The sequence below is a fragment of the Sinocyclocheilus grahami genome, unplaced genomic scaffold (genome assembly GCF_001515645.1).
Source record: "Sinocyclocheilus grahami isolate Dianchi unplaced genomic scaffold, SAMN03320097.WGS_v1.1 scaffold324.1, whole genome shotgun sequence".
Classification (NCBI taxonomy): Eukaryota; Metazoa; Chordata; class Actinopteri; order Cypriniformes; family Cyprinidae; genus Sinocyclocheilus; species Sinocyclocheilus grahami.
The window spans coordinates 177,169-189,575 of NW_015505503.1; the positions used below are offsets into that span (position 1 = coordinate 177,169).

General features: G+C 37.6%; 1 protein-coding gene across 8 annotated transcripts; it reads left to right on the forward strand.

The window, feature by feature from the left end:
• The first annotated feature begins 6,183 nt into the window (after positions 1 to 6,183).
• LOC107602325 (nuclear body protein SP140-like) lies at positions 6,184 to 12,364 on the forward strand. 8 transcript variants are annotated; one of them, XM_016294796.1, is made up of 15 exons: positions 6,184 to 6,302; positions 7,375 to 7,856; positions 8,077 to 8,178; positions 8,333 to 8,466; positions 9,501 to 9,548; positions 9,645 to 9,695; positions 9,838 to 9,868; positions 9,979 to 10,128; positions 10,567 to 10,700; positions 11,037 to 11,105; positions 11,188 to 11,306; positions 11,387 to 11,489; positions 11,610 to 11,669; positions 11,775 to 11,918; positions 12,043 to 12,364. In XM_016294796.1, exons 2-15 carry the CDS (start codon positions 7,388 to 7,390, stop codon positions 12,121 to 12,123), a joined length of 1,695 nt encoding a protein of 564 aa, XP_016150282.1. In that variant the 5' UTR covers positions 6,184 to 6,302; positions 7,375 to 7,387; the 3' UTR covers positions 12,124 to 12,364. The 8 variants fall into 8 exon arrangements, with proteins under 8 accessions (XP_016150282.1, XP_016150285.1, XP_016150278.1 ...); XM_016294799.1 differs by lacking the exon at positions 6,184 to 6,302 and adding an exon at positions 6,491 to 6,647 and having other exon boundaries at positions 7,375 to 7,568; XM_016294792.1 differs by lacking the exon at positions 6,184 to 6,302 and adding an exon at positions 6,492 to 6,647.
• Positions 12,365 to 12,407: the final 43 nt, after the last annotated feature.

Here is a 12,407-nt window from a genome sequence, read left to right on the forward strand (position 1 = left end):
TGATCTGTTGAAGATCTGTGAGAAGATGGGGGCCAGCTGGTCAGCACAGGTTTCAGACATGCTGGTGTCACACTGTCTGGGCCTGGTGCTTTTCTTCTCGTTCTTTCTGAAGACCTGGCACACATCATCCTCACTGATCTGAAACATAGGAGTGGGGGAGAGGGGGTTGCAGGAGGTGTTGATGGTTGTGTGGAGATATGTTCAGAGCGGGTGTGGGGTGTTAGACTGGGAGTTTCAATTCTACAGTAAAACTCATTCAGGTCTTGAGCAAGTTGTTGATTGGCCTCAGTGCTGGGGGATGGTGTCTTGTCGTTGGTGATGTCTTTCGGGCCTTTCCAAACTGATGCAGGGTCGTTGGCAGAAAACTGGTGATCTAGCTTTTTAGCATAGTTCCTCTTGGCCACTCTAATCTCCTTATTCAGTGTTTCCTGATTGTACAAGACTCTGCCCCCTTTTGTAGGTGTCCTCCTTGGCCTGATGAAGATAACGAAGTTTTGCTGTTAACCATGGCTTAGCATTGTTGAATGTTAAATGAGTCCTGGTACATGTCCTGGCACATGTCTTCACAGAAACTGATATGTGACCCTGGACCACAAAACCAGTCATAAGGGTCCATTTTTTAAAAAATTGAGATTTATACGCCATCTCAAATCTGAATAAATAAGCTTTCCATTGATGTATGGTTTGTTAGGATAGGACAATATTTGGCCGATATACAACTATTTGAATATCTAGAATATGAGGGTGCTAAAAAAATCTAAATATTGAGAAAATCACCTTTAAAGTTGTCCAAATGATTCTTAGCCATGCATATTACTAATCAAAAATTAAGTTTTGATATATTTACATTAGGAAATTTACAAAATATCTCCATGGAACATGAGCTTTACTTAATATCCTAATGATTTTTGGCATAAAAGAAAAATCTATCATTTTGACCCATACACTGTATTTTTGGCTATTGCTACAAATATACCCCAGAGACTTCAGATTGGTTTTGTGATCCAGGGTCACATATGTGATTACAGATTCCGTGAGCTCATCTAGATAGTTGGTGGCAGCTTAAAAAACACTCCAAACAGGGCAGTCAAAACAGGCTTGTAATGCCCACTCTGTTTCGTTGATCCATCTCTTTACAGACTTTACTACAGGTTTAGCAGATTTAAGTTTTTGCCTGTAAGTTGGTATAAGATACCAGGCAGTGGTCAGAGAGTCCCACAGCTGCCCTGGGGATGGAGTGATATGCATCCTTTATTGTGGAGTAACAATGGTCCAGTATATTACTGTCTCTGGTGGGACATCTAACATGCTGTCTGTATTTTGGCAGTTCATGGGAAAGATTTGCTTTATTAACAAAATTGTTATACCTGTGCTCTTTGATTGATAGGGAAAAGAAGACTCTTTGCTAAATGAATTTTGTACCCCGAAACATTTCCGAAATCTGAAATAATTGTAAGGGCCTTTGATATTGAGGAATCTGGATTAGATAAGAAGAGGAGGAGATCGTCAGCATAAAGCAAAAGCTTATGCTCATGTCCCTCCTTGAGTATTCCAGGCAAACCATCCATATTTCTTAACAAGATTGTGAGAGGTTCAATGGGAATCTCAAAAAGCAGGGGGGACAGAGGGCAACCCTGCCTTGTCCCCCTAGAGAGTGGAAAGCACTTAGAAATAATATTATTAGTTCGAATAGATGCTTGGGGCCTAGTACACAGTAGTCAACATTTGAAGTGGATCAAAACCTTTCATCAAAGTTGTCCTAAAATGTGTTCTTGTCTTAGGACAACTTTGATCAACTTTTTTGGTCCACTTCAAATGTTGATTACTGTATTCATTGACCGAAATATTTCTTATAAAACTGTGCCGGATAACCGTTGGGACCTGGCGCTTTTTCAGATTTTAGTTTCTTAATTGCACCTCAATCAACCTCACAAATGGTTATATTTCCTTCTAGAGCAGATTTATCTGAGTCCCTGAGGGATGGCAATTCTAAATAGTTAAAAAACCTATCTATTCGTTCAGTGTCATACACCTCAGAATTGTAAAGAGTTTCATAAAAGAATTTGAACTGCTCATTGATTCCCTGTTGATCAGTAATAATGTTGCCATCACAGATTCTGATTGCTGCTATAGAATTAGATGCTACAGTTTCAATTGGTAACACAAAAACCGGCCAGCTCGCTCACCATGCTCATATTAAATCTGGCGTGATCTCAAGTGAAGATCTTCCGCATGCTTGCTGATCAGAGAGTCAAATTCAACTTGTAAAAGAAGTCCTTGCAGTCCTTATTTCCTTATGCAGTTTTATCAATCGTATTTATTTTATTCATAATTTCTGTAATCCGCTTTGATTTCTTTTTATTTGCACTCGATATGAAATCATTTGTTCTCCTCACATAAGCTTTCAGAGTATCCCATAGAATGCTATAACTTATCTCAGTTTTTTTTGTCAAGAAATAAATAAATTTGAGCATCTATGAATTTTATAAATGCGCTGACTTACATGCTGTATTGATTGTAGTTTGCCTGTAAGTTGGTATAAGATACCAGGCAGTGGTCAGAGAGTCCCACAGCTGCCCTGGGGATGGAGTGATATGCATCCTTTATTGTGGAGTAACAATGGTCCAGTATATTACTGTCTCTGGTGGGACATCTAACATGCTGTCTGTATTTTGGCAGTTCATGGGAAAGATTTGCTTTATTAACAAAATTGTTATACCTGTGCTCTTTGATTGATAGGGAAAAGAAGACTCTTTGCTAAATGAATTTTGTACCCCGAAACATTTCCGAAATCTGAAATAATTGTAAGGGCCTTTGATATTGAGGAATCTGGATTAGATAAGAAGAGGAGGAGATCGTCAGCATAAAGCAAAAGCTTATGCTCATGTCCCTCCTTGAGTATTCCAGGCAAACCATCCATATTTCTTAACAAGATTGTGAGAGGTTCAATGGGAATCTCAAAAAGCAGGGGGGACAGAGGGCAACCCTGCCTTGTCCCCCTAGAGAGTGGAAAGCACTTAGAAATAATATTATTAGTTCGAATAGATGCTTGGGGCCTAGTACACAGTAGTCAACATTTGAAGTGGATCAAAACCTTTCATCAAAGTTGTCCTAAAATGTGTTCTTGTCTTAGGACAACTTTGATCAACTTTTTTGGTCCACTTCAAATGTTGATTACTGTATTCATTGACCGAAATATTTCTTATAAAACTGTGCCGGATAACCGTTGGGACCTGGCGCTTTTTCAGATTTTAGTTTCTTAATTGCACCTCAATCAACCTCACAAATGGTTATATTTCCTTCTAGAGCAGATTTATCTGAGTCCCTGAGGGATGGCAATTCTAAATAGTTAAAAAACCTATCTATTCGTTCAGTGTCATACACCTCAGAATTGTAAAGAGTTTCATAAAAGAATTTGAACTGCTCATTGATTCCCTGTTGATCAGTAATAATGTTGCCATCACAGATTCTGATTGCTGCTATAGAATTAGATGCTACAGTTTCAATTGGTAACACAAAAACCGGCCAGCTCGCTCACCATGCTCATATTAAATCTGGCGTGATCTCAAGTGAAGATCTTCCGCATGCTTGCTGATCAGAGAGTCAAATTCAACTTGTAAAAGAAGTCCTTGCAGTCCTTATTTCCTTATGCAGTTTTATCAATCGTATTTATTTTATTCATAATTTCTGTAATCCGCTTTGATTTCTTTTTATTTGCACTCGATATGAAATCATTTGTTCTCCTCACATAAGCTTTCAGAGTATCCCATAGAATGCTATAACTTATCTCAGTTTTTTTTGTCAAGAAATAAATAAATTTGAGCATCTATGAATTTTATAAATGCGCTGACTTACATGCTGTATTGATTGTAGAGCTACAGCTTTCCAAAACTGGGTGTAGGACACAATTCAAATCACCACCTAAAATATAGATTATATACCCAATTAGGTTTGTACACATTGGCCAGGACAACAGGCAGGTTGATAAGTTTACCCTGGATTATTATGTATATGGCATTTTTATCCTTCATTGTTACCTCCTCTACAAACTGTACATTCTTTTGTATAAGTACGGCAACTCCCCTGCTTTTGCTATTAAAATTCAAATGGAAAATTTGCGTAAAGCCTCCTCTGTGAAGTTTAGGACGGTCTTTGTTCAGCATATGAGTCTCTTGCAAATATATTATATCAGATGACAATTTATTAAGATGTGTGAAAACCTGGTTTGGCTTCACTGGGTGATTAAGCCCCCGCACGTTCCAACTGACAAGGCTTGTCTCTGCTCCACCTATGTTACTAAAGGCCATCGCAAAAACTTCTCAATAATACCACCAGAGGACCCCTTCGGCACAGTCATCAACGGTATTAAGGTCAGGAAACCAGAGCTTTAGTGAATTTTGAATCGTAACTCCGTCCGGAGCTGGTCGATTTGGATGCAGAGTTCATCTGATTGAGCAGTGGCCTTTTCTTCGATTTTTGCAATCAAGTCTTCTTTGAGTGAGTTTATTGATTGGAGAACTGCGCAGTTGTCACTTGCTGAGACCGTTTATTTCTTTGAGGCCGTTTGCAGTTCCGAGTTAGCATTAGCATGATGTCTAGTAGCAGATTCTACCTCTCTGCGGTTGCTCCAGCTCTTGTTCCTCTTGCTTGAAAAGTCAAACTATGTTAGAAACAGCAGGTCTCCGATCATTAGGCACTTAATATCCAATAACGGCAGATTTAGCGCACTGATGTTTAAAATAAGAGCGATATAAATTCAATTTGAAGTTCCTCGTGAGGAGTTCAGCAACTCTACGACTTTACATGGCGCCGCTACTTTCTTGTTAATTAAACATTAGTTTATGTGAATTATTTAAAACATGAAGGATGATTCAAATACCACCAATAATACCAAAAAATCCCACACATCCTCTTTAGTTATGCACGCCCCCTCCTTGCAGTGTTGCCAATTTTGTGACTTTGACGCTAGATTTAGCGACTTTTCAGACCCCTTTAGCGACTTTTTTTTTTTACAAAAAAGTGCCTAGTGACAAATCTTGGGAACTTCTTGAACAAACCTTATTTCGTTTCTGAGACTCGTCGGTACAGCCTGCACAAGTGCGAGGTCTTGCTTTGCCAGCGCGCACACACCTCTCTCTGTGTCTGCTCTGTTCAGTGAGTGACTGAGAGGAGCAGCGATTTCAATAAAAAAAAAAAATATTGTAGTGTTTTAAGTCCTGGTAAGCATGAAGAATCAAATATTACAGAAGTTACATCTCAAAGGTTTATTAGCCAATCATTTTTGAGCGAGATGCTAACGGTCTAATCGGATTCAATGATCTATGCTAAGCTAAGCTAAAAGTGCTACCGCCAGACCCGGATATCGGCTGGATGGATTAGAAAATGGTAAAACTCAACTGTTTAACTCTAGGGGAGTTGGAAAATGAGCCTATTTTCAAAAATAATTAAGTTCCATTAAGCAAAACAGTTTTATTGAGAATTTGGCTGCATTAAAATACAGTCTGTAAGCAGTAAGCACAGAGAGGCATACAAATGTGAAAGGCAATATGATGCAATTGCGTCATGAATATGCTAATTAGCGCATGAGACATTTAGTGGCTTTTCTAGCCGGCTTCCTTTACTTTCAGTTAAAAGAAGTTAGGGTCACACTTTAGAATAGGGAACACTTATTCACTATTAACTACGACTTTTCCCTCGATAAATTCCTAATTTGCTGCTTATTGATAGTTAGTAAGGTAGTTGTTAAGTTTAGGTATTGGGTAGGATTAGGGATGTAGAATAAAGCATTAATATGTGCTTAATAAGTATTAATAAATGGCTAATATTCTAGTAATATGCATGCTAATAAGCAACTAGTTAAGAGACCCTAAAATAAAGTGTTACCAAATATTACTTATATCTCCTAATTTCTTTTCACCACAGAACAGGAGGGAACCTGTGAATTCAACTGAAACTGTCAGTAAAAAGATCACAGAATTTATAGGATCTACTGGGAATGATAGAGGTTAGTGAGATCAGTTATTTCCTTCTAACATGATTTAATTATCTTATTATGAGACTTTTCAGTCTTACAATTGATTGTTTTTTTTTATTAGACTATGAAGAATCGGTGTTGAACTAATGCTCATGTTAAGTGGGTTGGTTTGAATACGATGACCATTAAATATTCCTATTTATATAGTTAAGTGAGTGATGCCAAAATTAAATTAGATGTCTTTGTCTATCACTATCTTCCCCAAGATTCACCTGCACCTCCCACTGATGCTACAGATCCTGCAGTACAAAAGCCCAGAAAATAAATGGTATATCACTTAATCATTTACAGTTTTTAAAAAAAAACAAATTACAATATTGAAAATAGAGCAGACAATTTCAGTTATATTTCTGTGTCAGTGTGTATCAGGCAAATACAGTAGATCAAAGTCCCTGTATGTGCACTCTTGTGTAATGAAGGGGAGGAGTTTTACTAGAGTAACGTGAGCAAGTGGAATAGTTTCTCATTGACGCATTAGGTAGGCACGCCTGCTGCAAGGTGTGGTTAGGTGGAGTATGTTAAAGGAAAGGAGATTACCCTGTGTACGTAATAAACTGCACGTAAGAGAGAGAGGAAACTAGGAAAACAGGGAGCAAGTCATGAACACAGCAGGGTAAGTACATTAATTCATTAGTAAATTGAAGTTTAATGTTGTGAATATTTTCTGGTCTGTGGTTTCTATTCATCTGTCACGCAGATTTCAAAACAACAGTCCAGGAAGCAACTTTCAGTTTTGTTTCAGCATGAGAGAAACTTTGAATATTCATTAGATTTCAGTCTCATTATAATGTATGGAGTGTATCTAATATTTCATATGTGACTTGGATTTTTTTTTTTGCAAACAAAACAGCATGGAGAATTCGGTTTGCTTCATGCAGCTACAATAATGCAGAGAATATGATGTCAACTTTAAATGAGTACAGTATAGAGATAAAAAAAAGAGAATAAATGCAACCTTACTGTAAAATGATATAATACTAATACTCTAATACATTTATATTTTATATTTAACAATATGTTCAATGTGTAACTACATGTACATTTGTTGTATTATACATTTTAATGTTAAAATCAGAGCTTTTTACAGTGTCCATAAGTCAATTTTTGTATTTTCCCTTATATTGAAATTATTTCATTTCAACATAAACATTTCCTTTATCGGTAAACTACTGTTTATAGACATGTTCATGTTTCATTTCTCATATCATGCTCATCTTTGTAACATATTTTGATTCATCATTACATAAACAGAAAGCAAGTTCACCTGATCATGTTTAAAAGTGCAAAGTATGATGGTTTCCTCTGAAAAAAATGTATAATCAATGTTACATGTTTTTCAGAGAACCACAGGACATGGAAGGAGAGTTGGACATAGACACAACGTCTGACTCAGAATCTGAATCAGAATTTGATCCTGAGAGCAGCACAGGATCTGGCAGTCTGAGTGAGAACAACAGCGCAAAGGAAGTAAAACTAGGGAAAAAAAGGAAAATGAAAAAACGTAACTGTACAACCAAGAAGAGACAAGCCGAAGGTACCAAAGTTCCCATAGAGACAACGTCTGGCTCAGAATCTGAATCAGAATTTGATCCTGAGAGCAGCATAGGTTCTGACAGTCTGAGTGAGAACAACAGCGCAAAGGAAGTAAAACTAGGGAAAAAAAGGAAAATGAAAAAACGTAACTGTACAACCAAGAAGAGACAAGCCGAAGGTACCAAAGTTCCCATAGAGACAACGTCTGGCTCAGAATCTGAATCAGAATTTGATCCTGAGAGCAGCACAGGATCTGACAGTCTGAGTGAGAACAACAGCGCTTTCCAAAGTACAGTATATTTCAGTAATGACATTACAAAATTAGATGAATTCTGAAGATGTAGTTTCATTAACACTGCTCTATTTGTAATGTGTTTGATTTAAAGCTCAGTTTAAATTTAAATGGCAAAGCAATATATATATTGTTCAGATAAACGGGGGGGGAAAATGGTTTTAATGGAACTGGTAAATTTGTTTAATAGAGCAGATCTGTGTGATATTTGTTTCAGACTCCAGCCTGTGTTTCAGACAAAAATTTGGAAACAAATCTGAACTTCCTGTCACATGTGGAGATAAAGACGGCGTCCTGCATGTGGTGAAATATAATGACAGTAGGTGCAGACAATTAAGGATTGCAGTTAAGTTTTATATACATGTGAAGAGTCACTTGTTGAAGAATGTCTTGAAAACATTTCTGGAGCATCTAGACATATTCAAAACTCTTACTCTGTTGTATTGCTTGAATAAATATGTATCTGTTTTCAGTGGAGAAGTGCATCTTCAGTGAAGGCCAGTGGTTCAAGCCCAACGAATTTGAGAGGTTCGGAGGAAAGGAGAGAAGCAAAAAATGGAAGACCAGCATCTTTTGGGAGAATTTTCCACTCCAGAAACTCATAGAGGTGCATAAAATGGTCCAAATAATCCACAATCAAGTGCAATTATATCTAGCATTCAATTATTGCTAAAATGAATAATGTTGGTATTTAACAGAATCTGATTTTATGATTCAATTATATGTAAATCTAAATATTTGAGTGTTAAAAGTGGGGTAAGTAATCTCTGGTAGCCAATGATTATATTTCAAACCACCAAAACAAACACGCCCCTACCCCAAAAGGGTCTCGCCCCTATTTTGATAGCTCCTCCCCACATATACGTGCGCAACCCAGGCAACGATTAGTCTTAGATTAGATTTTGTGAAACAAAGCAAAACCAGTGTTACACCTTGTCTACACCGGACGCGAGCGGCGCGACAAAATACTATAGAACTCATTATAATCAGTGATGCTGTCTACACCATAGATATATATATATATATACATATCTATAGTCTACACTGGATGCAGTGCAGCACGACACGACAAATCCCCGACAAAAAACTGCTGCTGCGTTCTATTTATGACGTATTGACAGAAATTTCAAATGATTTTCAACGGTCGTTTTATCGCGTCCAGTGTAGACAGACTTTAGCTGTTGCGGCGCTGCGCAACAACTATCGCGTCCGGTGTAGACACGGTGTTACTCACCTATCAAAAAGAAACAAAGCAACCTCGGCGTCCGATCGCAGGCCTTCCGCTCCTTGAGTGCTCTCCAGCGCTGGAAAACTGATCCAATATTTACACGGGTCCTACTTCTTGCCTTATCGTAAGCCTTCGTTTGTTCCGCAGACATTTTCCTCTTTTGTTTTTTATCTGCCATCTCTATCTTTCTGTCGTCGCTCGGCTCGGCTAATGTCCATCCTGTGCACTGAGCGCTCTCTCCTCTACATCATGAGTAGACACGCCCCTTACTGCTGATTGGCTACAAGTTTGTTTTGGTACTCAGCCGACTCAGTTTTCTAAAGCGTTTTTGAAAAAATACATACCCCACCTTTAATTCATGTAAAACAATAACATATCAGTGTTGATAAGCTGAGCACATCTTCCATCCATAGGCTGGATGTCTGTCATCCTTTAAGCAAAGCCAGATTAAGAATAAACAGGTTTGACTGTTTTTGTAACCAACTAGCACAAAAATGACCACAAAACATATATTTTGTGAAATAACAGGCATTATATTATCTCTGTCTGTTGCACAGATTGACACTCCTGAATCCTCACTTGTTGCTGACAGACTCATAAAAAGAAAGGTTAGATCCTGTAATGATGACTTTACATTAAAAAAGAGATTTAGCTCAGATGTTTAGGACACAGAATCTCAGATAAACAGGGTTGTGGGAGCTTTTCCCATTTCCCCGTCACTGACATGCCTGCATCTCTTAATTTTCACAGTGTCAGAGACCGCTGTTTCCCTCCTGCTCTGGTCAGTATAATAGTGACCCATAACCAGACAATACTCTCATTAATGTCAGCAGTTTTCTATTTCAGTATTCTTTATATTCTGTTTCCTCAGTGTTTGTGCATTTGTTGTAGAATCAAATGGCAGGAACGATGATGACAATGGCAAAGTTGTTGATGAGAATGATGAAGATATCATTGACATGACCGTGTTTGAAGGTCCAACCCTACCTGTTACCTGTGGTTCTGGCTCTGGCATCCTACACAAATATCGCTTTGCCACAGGTGTGTGAGTGGGCATATATTTAAAAAAAAAAAAAAAAAACAATTCTACAAATATATTAATATATATTATGTGTTGGTTAAATATGTTTGGACACTTTAGGCACACATAAAAACGCCTGGATATCATTGCAGATACAAAATATCAAACTAAGTGTTATTTCTTCTTAAGAAAGTTAGCACACTTATACTTTAAGCAAAGTATGTCACAAAAATCATCAAAACAGCTGATTAAAAGTCTCGGAGCAACAGTGAAGAAAAGTGAAGGTCTGGCAGCATTTACTTGCAAGTGCCACTTGGTTTGATATTTAATATCTACTGCAGTGACATTTAGACATTTATGTGTGACTGAAGTGCTCAAATACTTCTTGGTGTAATGCATAGCTATAAGAGTTTCTTAAACTCTTATTATGGTACAGAGCTTCAGTGTTGTTATTCCAGGGCGTTGTGGGAGATGCATAAGAACAAAAGACTTCTGGCTGACACCTGAGGATTTCATCAGAGTGAGCAAACCAGAAGGAACATGGAGAAAAGACATTTTATCCAATGGGGAACCTCTGGGGAAACTCATAATGGTAAAAAATGAAAACGGTGTTAAAAAAAAATATATACTTTCTACCTTTCTTATCTTTCTATCAGTCAACCTGACTAACGAATGGCTTGACACAAACCATACTGGGGCAGCACATAGGCATGGCTTTCTTCTGTGTAGGCATTGATTAGTATTACATTGTTACACATGTATATAGTACATGCTATGTGTTCCTCAAAGTTGTACTCTTATTTAGTGATCGACTTTACTGACTTGAGAATTTGAAGTTTAATTCTTGTTTTTTTTTTTTTTTACATTTTAAACGCACATTTTAAACTCTTTGAAATAATTTGACGCTTCGTTCACACATGCTTTTCAGAAAAGTGTTTTGGAACTGCATATGATAAACTGCGATTGTAAGATCTGTAAAGACCTGGAACAATACCTAGTAAGACACCATCACTTACAATCACAGCCACATCAGCAGACCAGCATGACAACTAAACGTCCTCTGTGAACTCTTGTCCCAGCAGAATGATGACGTGTGTTTCGTGTGTGACTCTGAGGGAGATCTCGTGTGTTGTGATGAGTGTCCACGAGCTTTTCATTCACACTGTCACCTACCAGCTGTACGTGAAGACTCACCTGGGTGAGAGAGAGAGAAATCATGCTGGATTAGACAGACTAGACATTTGACTTTGTGTAATAGTGTGTGTTTTGTGTGCACAGAAGCCAGTGGAGCTGCACATTTTGTGTGATGAAGAAGATGAAAAGTTCCAATCAAAAGACCCAACAGGATATTTTGAGCATTCCAGTCTCTCAATACACACTGGTAAAGTTTATGCAATTGTTTAGCCCATACAATGGAAGTAAATGGGGTCCAAAACGACATTTCTTTCATTTTATAGACAAAAATCCTTTAACAGTTACGGTCTGTTTGATTCTCTTCTAGCACTGCCAGTACCTGCTGTTACACCTGCTACACGAGAGCATGACCGACCCCTGTGCCAAAGTAAATCTCATATTTAGGAGCTTCATCTGGCTCTTGGTCAATATTTACAGCTCTTATATGTGGTGTATATGTACAGTATGTGACATCTGAACTGCTGGTGTCTAGGTTCCAGGATTCAGTGGGAACATTTGTGGTCCCATGATGCTGGGCAGAGTGAAGCTGAACTTGGAGAATAATGATTATCAAACAGTGCAAGAGTTTGTCACGGATATTGAACTGATTTTCAACAACTGTTGCACTTCCAGTGAAGTGAGTTTAATTTTAACCTTATGCAACTTTTACCAAAGACAAGAGTCTTAACCTTTTTCTTTTGCCATCCTATTTTTATATATTAAGGTCTACTTTGTTTCCCCTCTCTCTATGTTCTCTGTAGGACAGTGACTCGAGTAGAATGACCTCAAGGCTGAAGGAAGTATTCAAGAGGAAGTTTGAAACTGTCTTTAAGCTCCTATAACATCATGCTATGGGTTGTTTGTTTATATGGCAGTATTGTTTCGCAGAGCACACTCTTGAAGTGTTTCCATGTCCACTTTTTATAGGCGATGCCTATTAAGCATACAGAAGAAAGGCACAACTCTGATATGCATATAAATACATAATTAACAACTAGTTGTTCAGTTCAGTTCCATATTCACTGTCTAGAATTTTTGTAAATGTGTTTGTCACATATATATATATATATATATATATATATATATATATATATATATATATATATATATTTTTTTTTTTATCTTT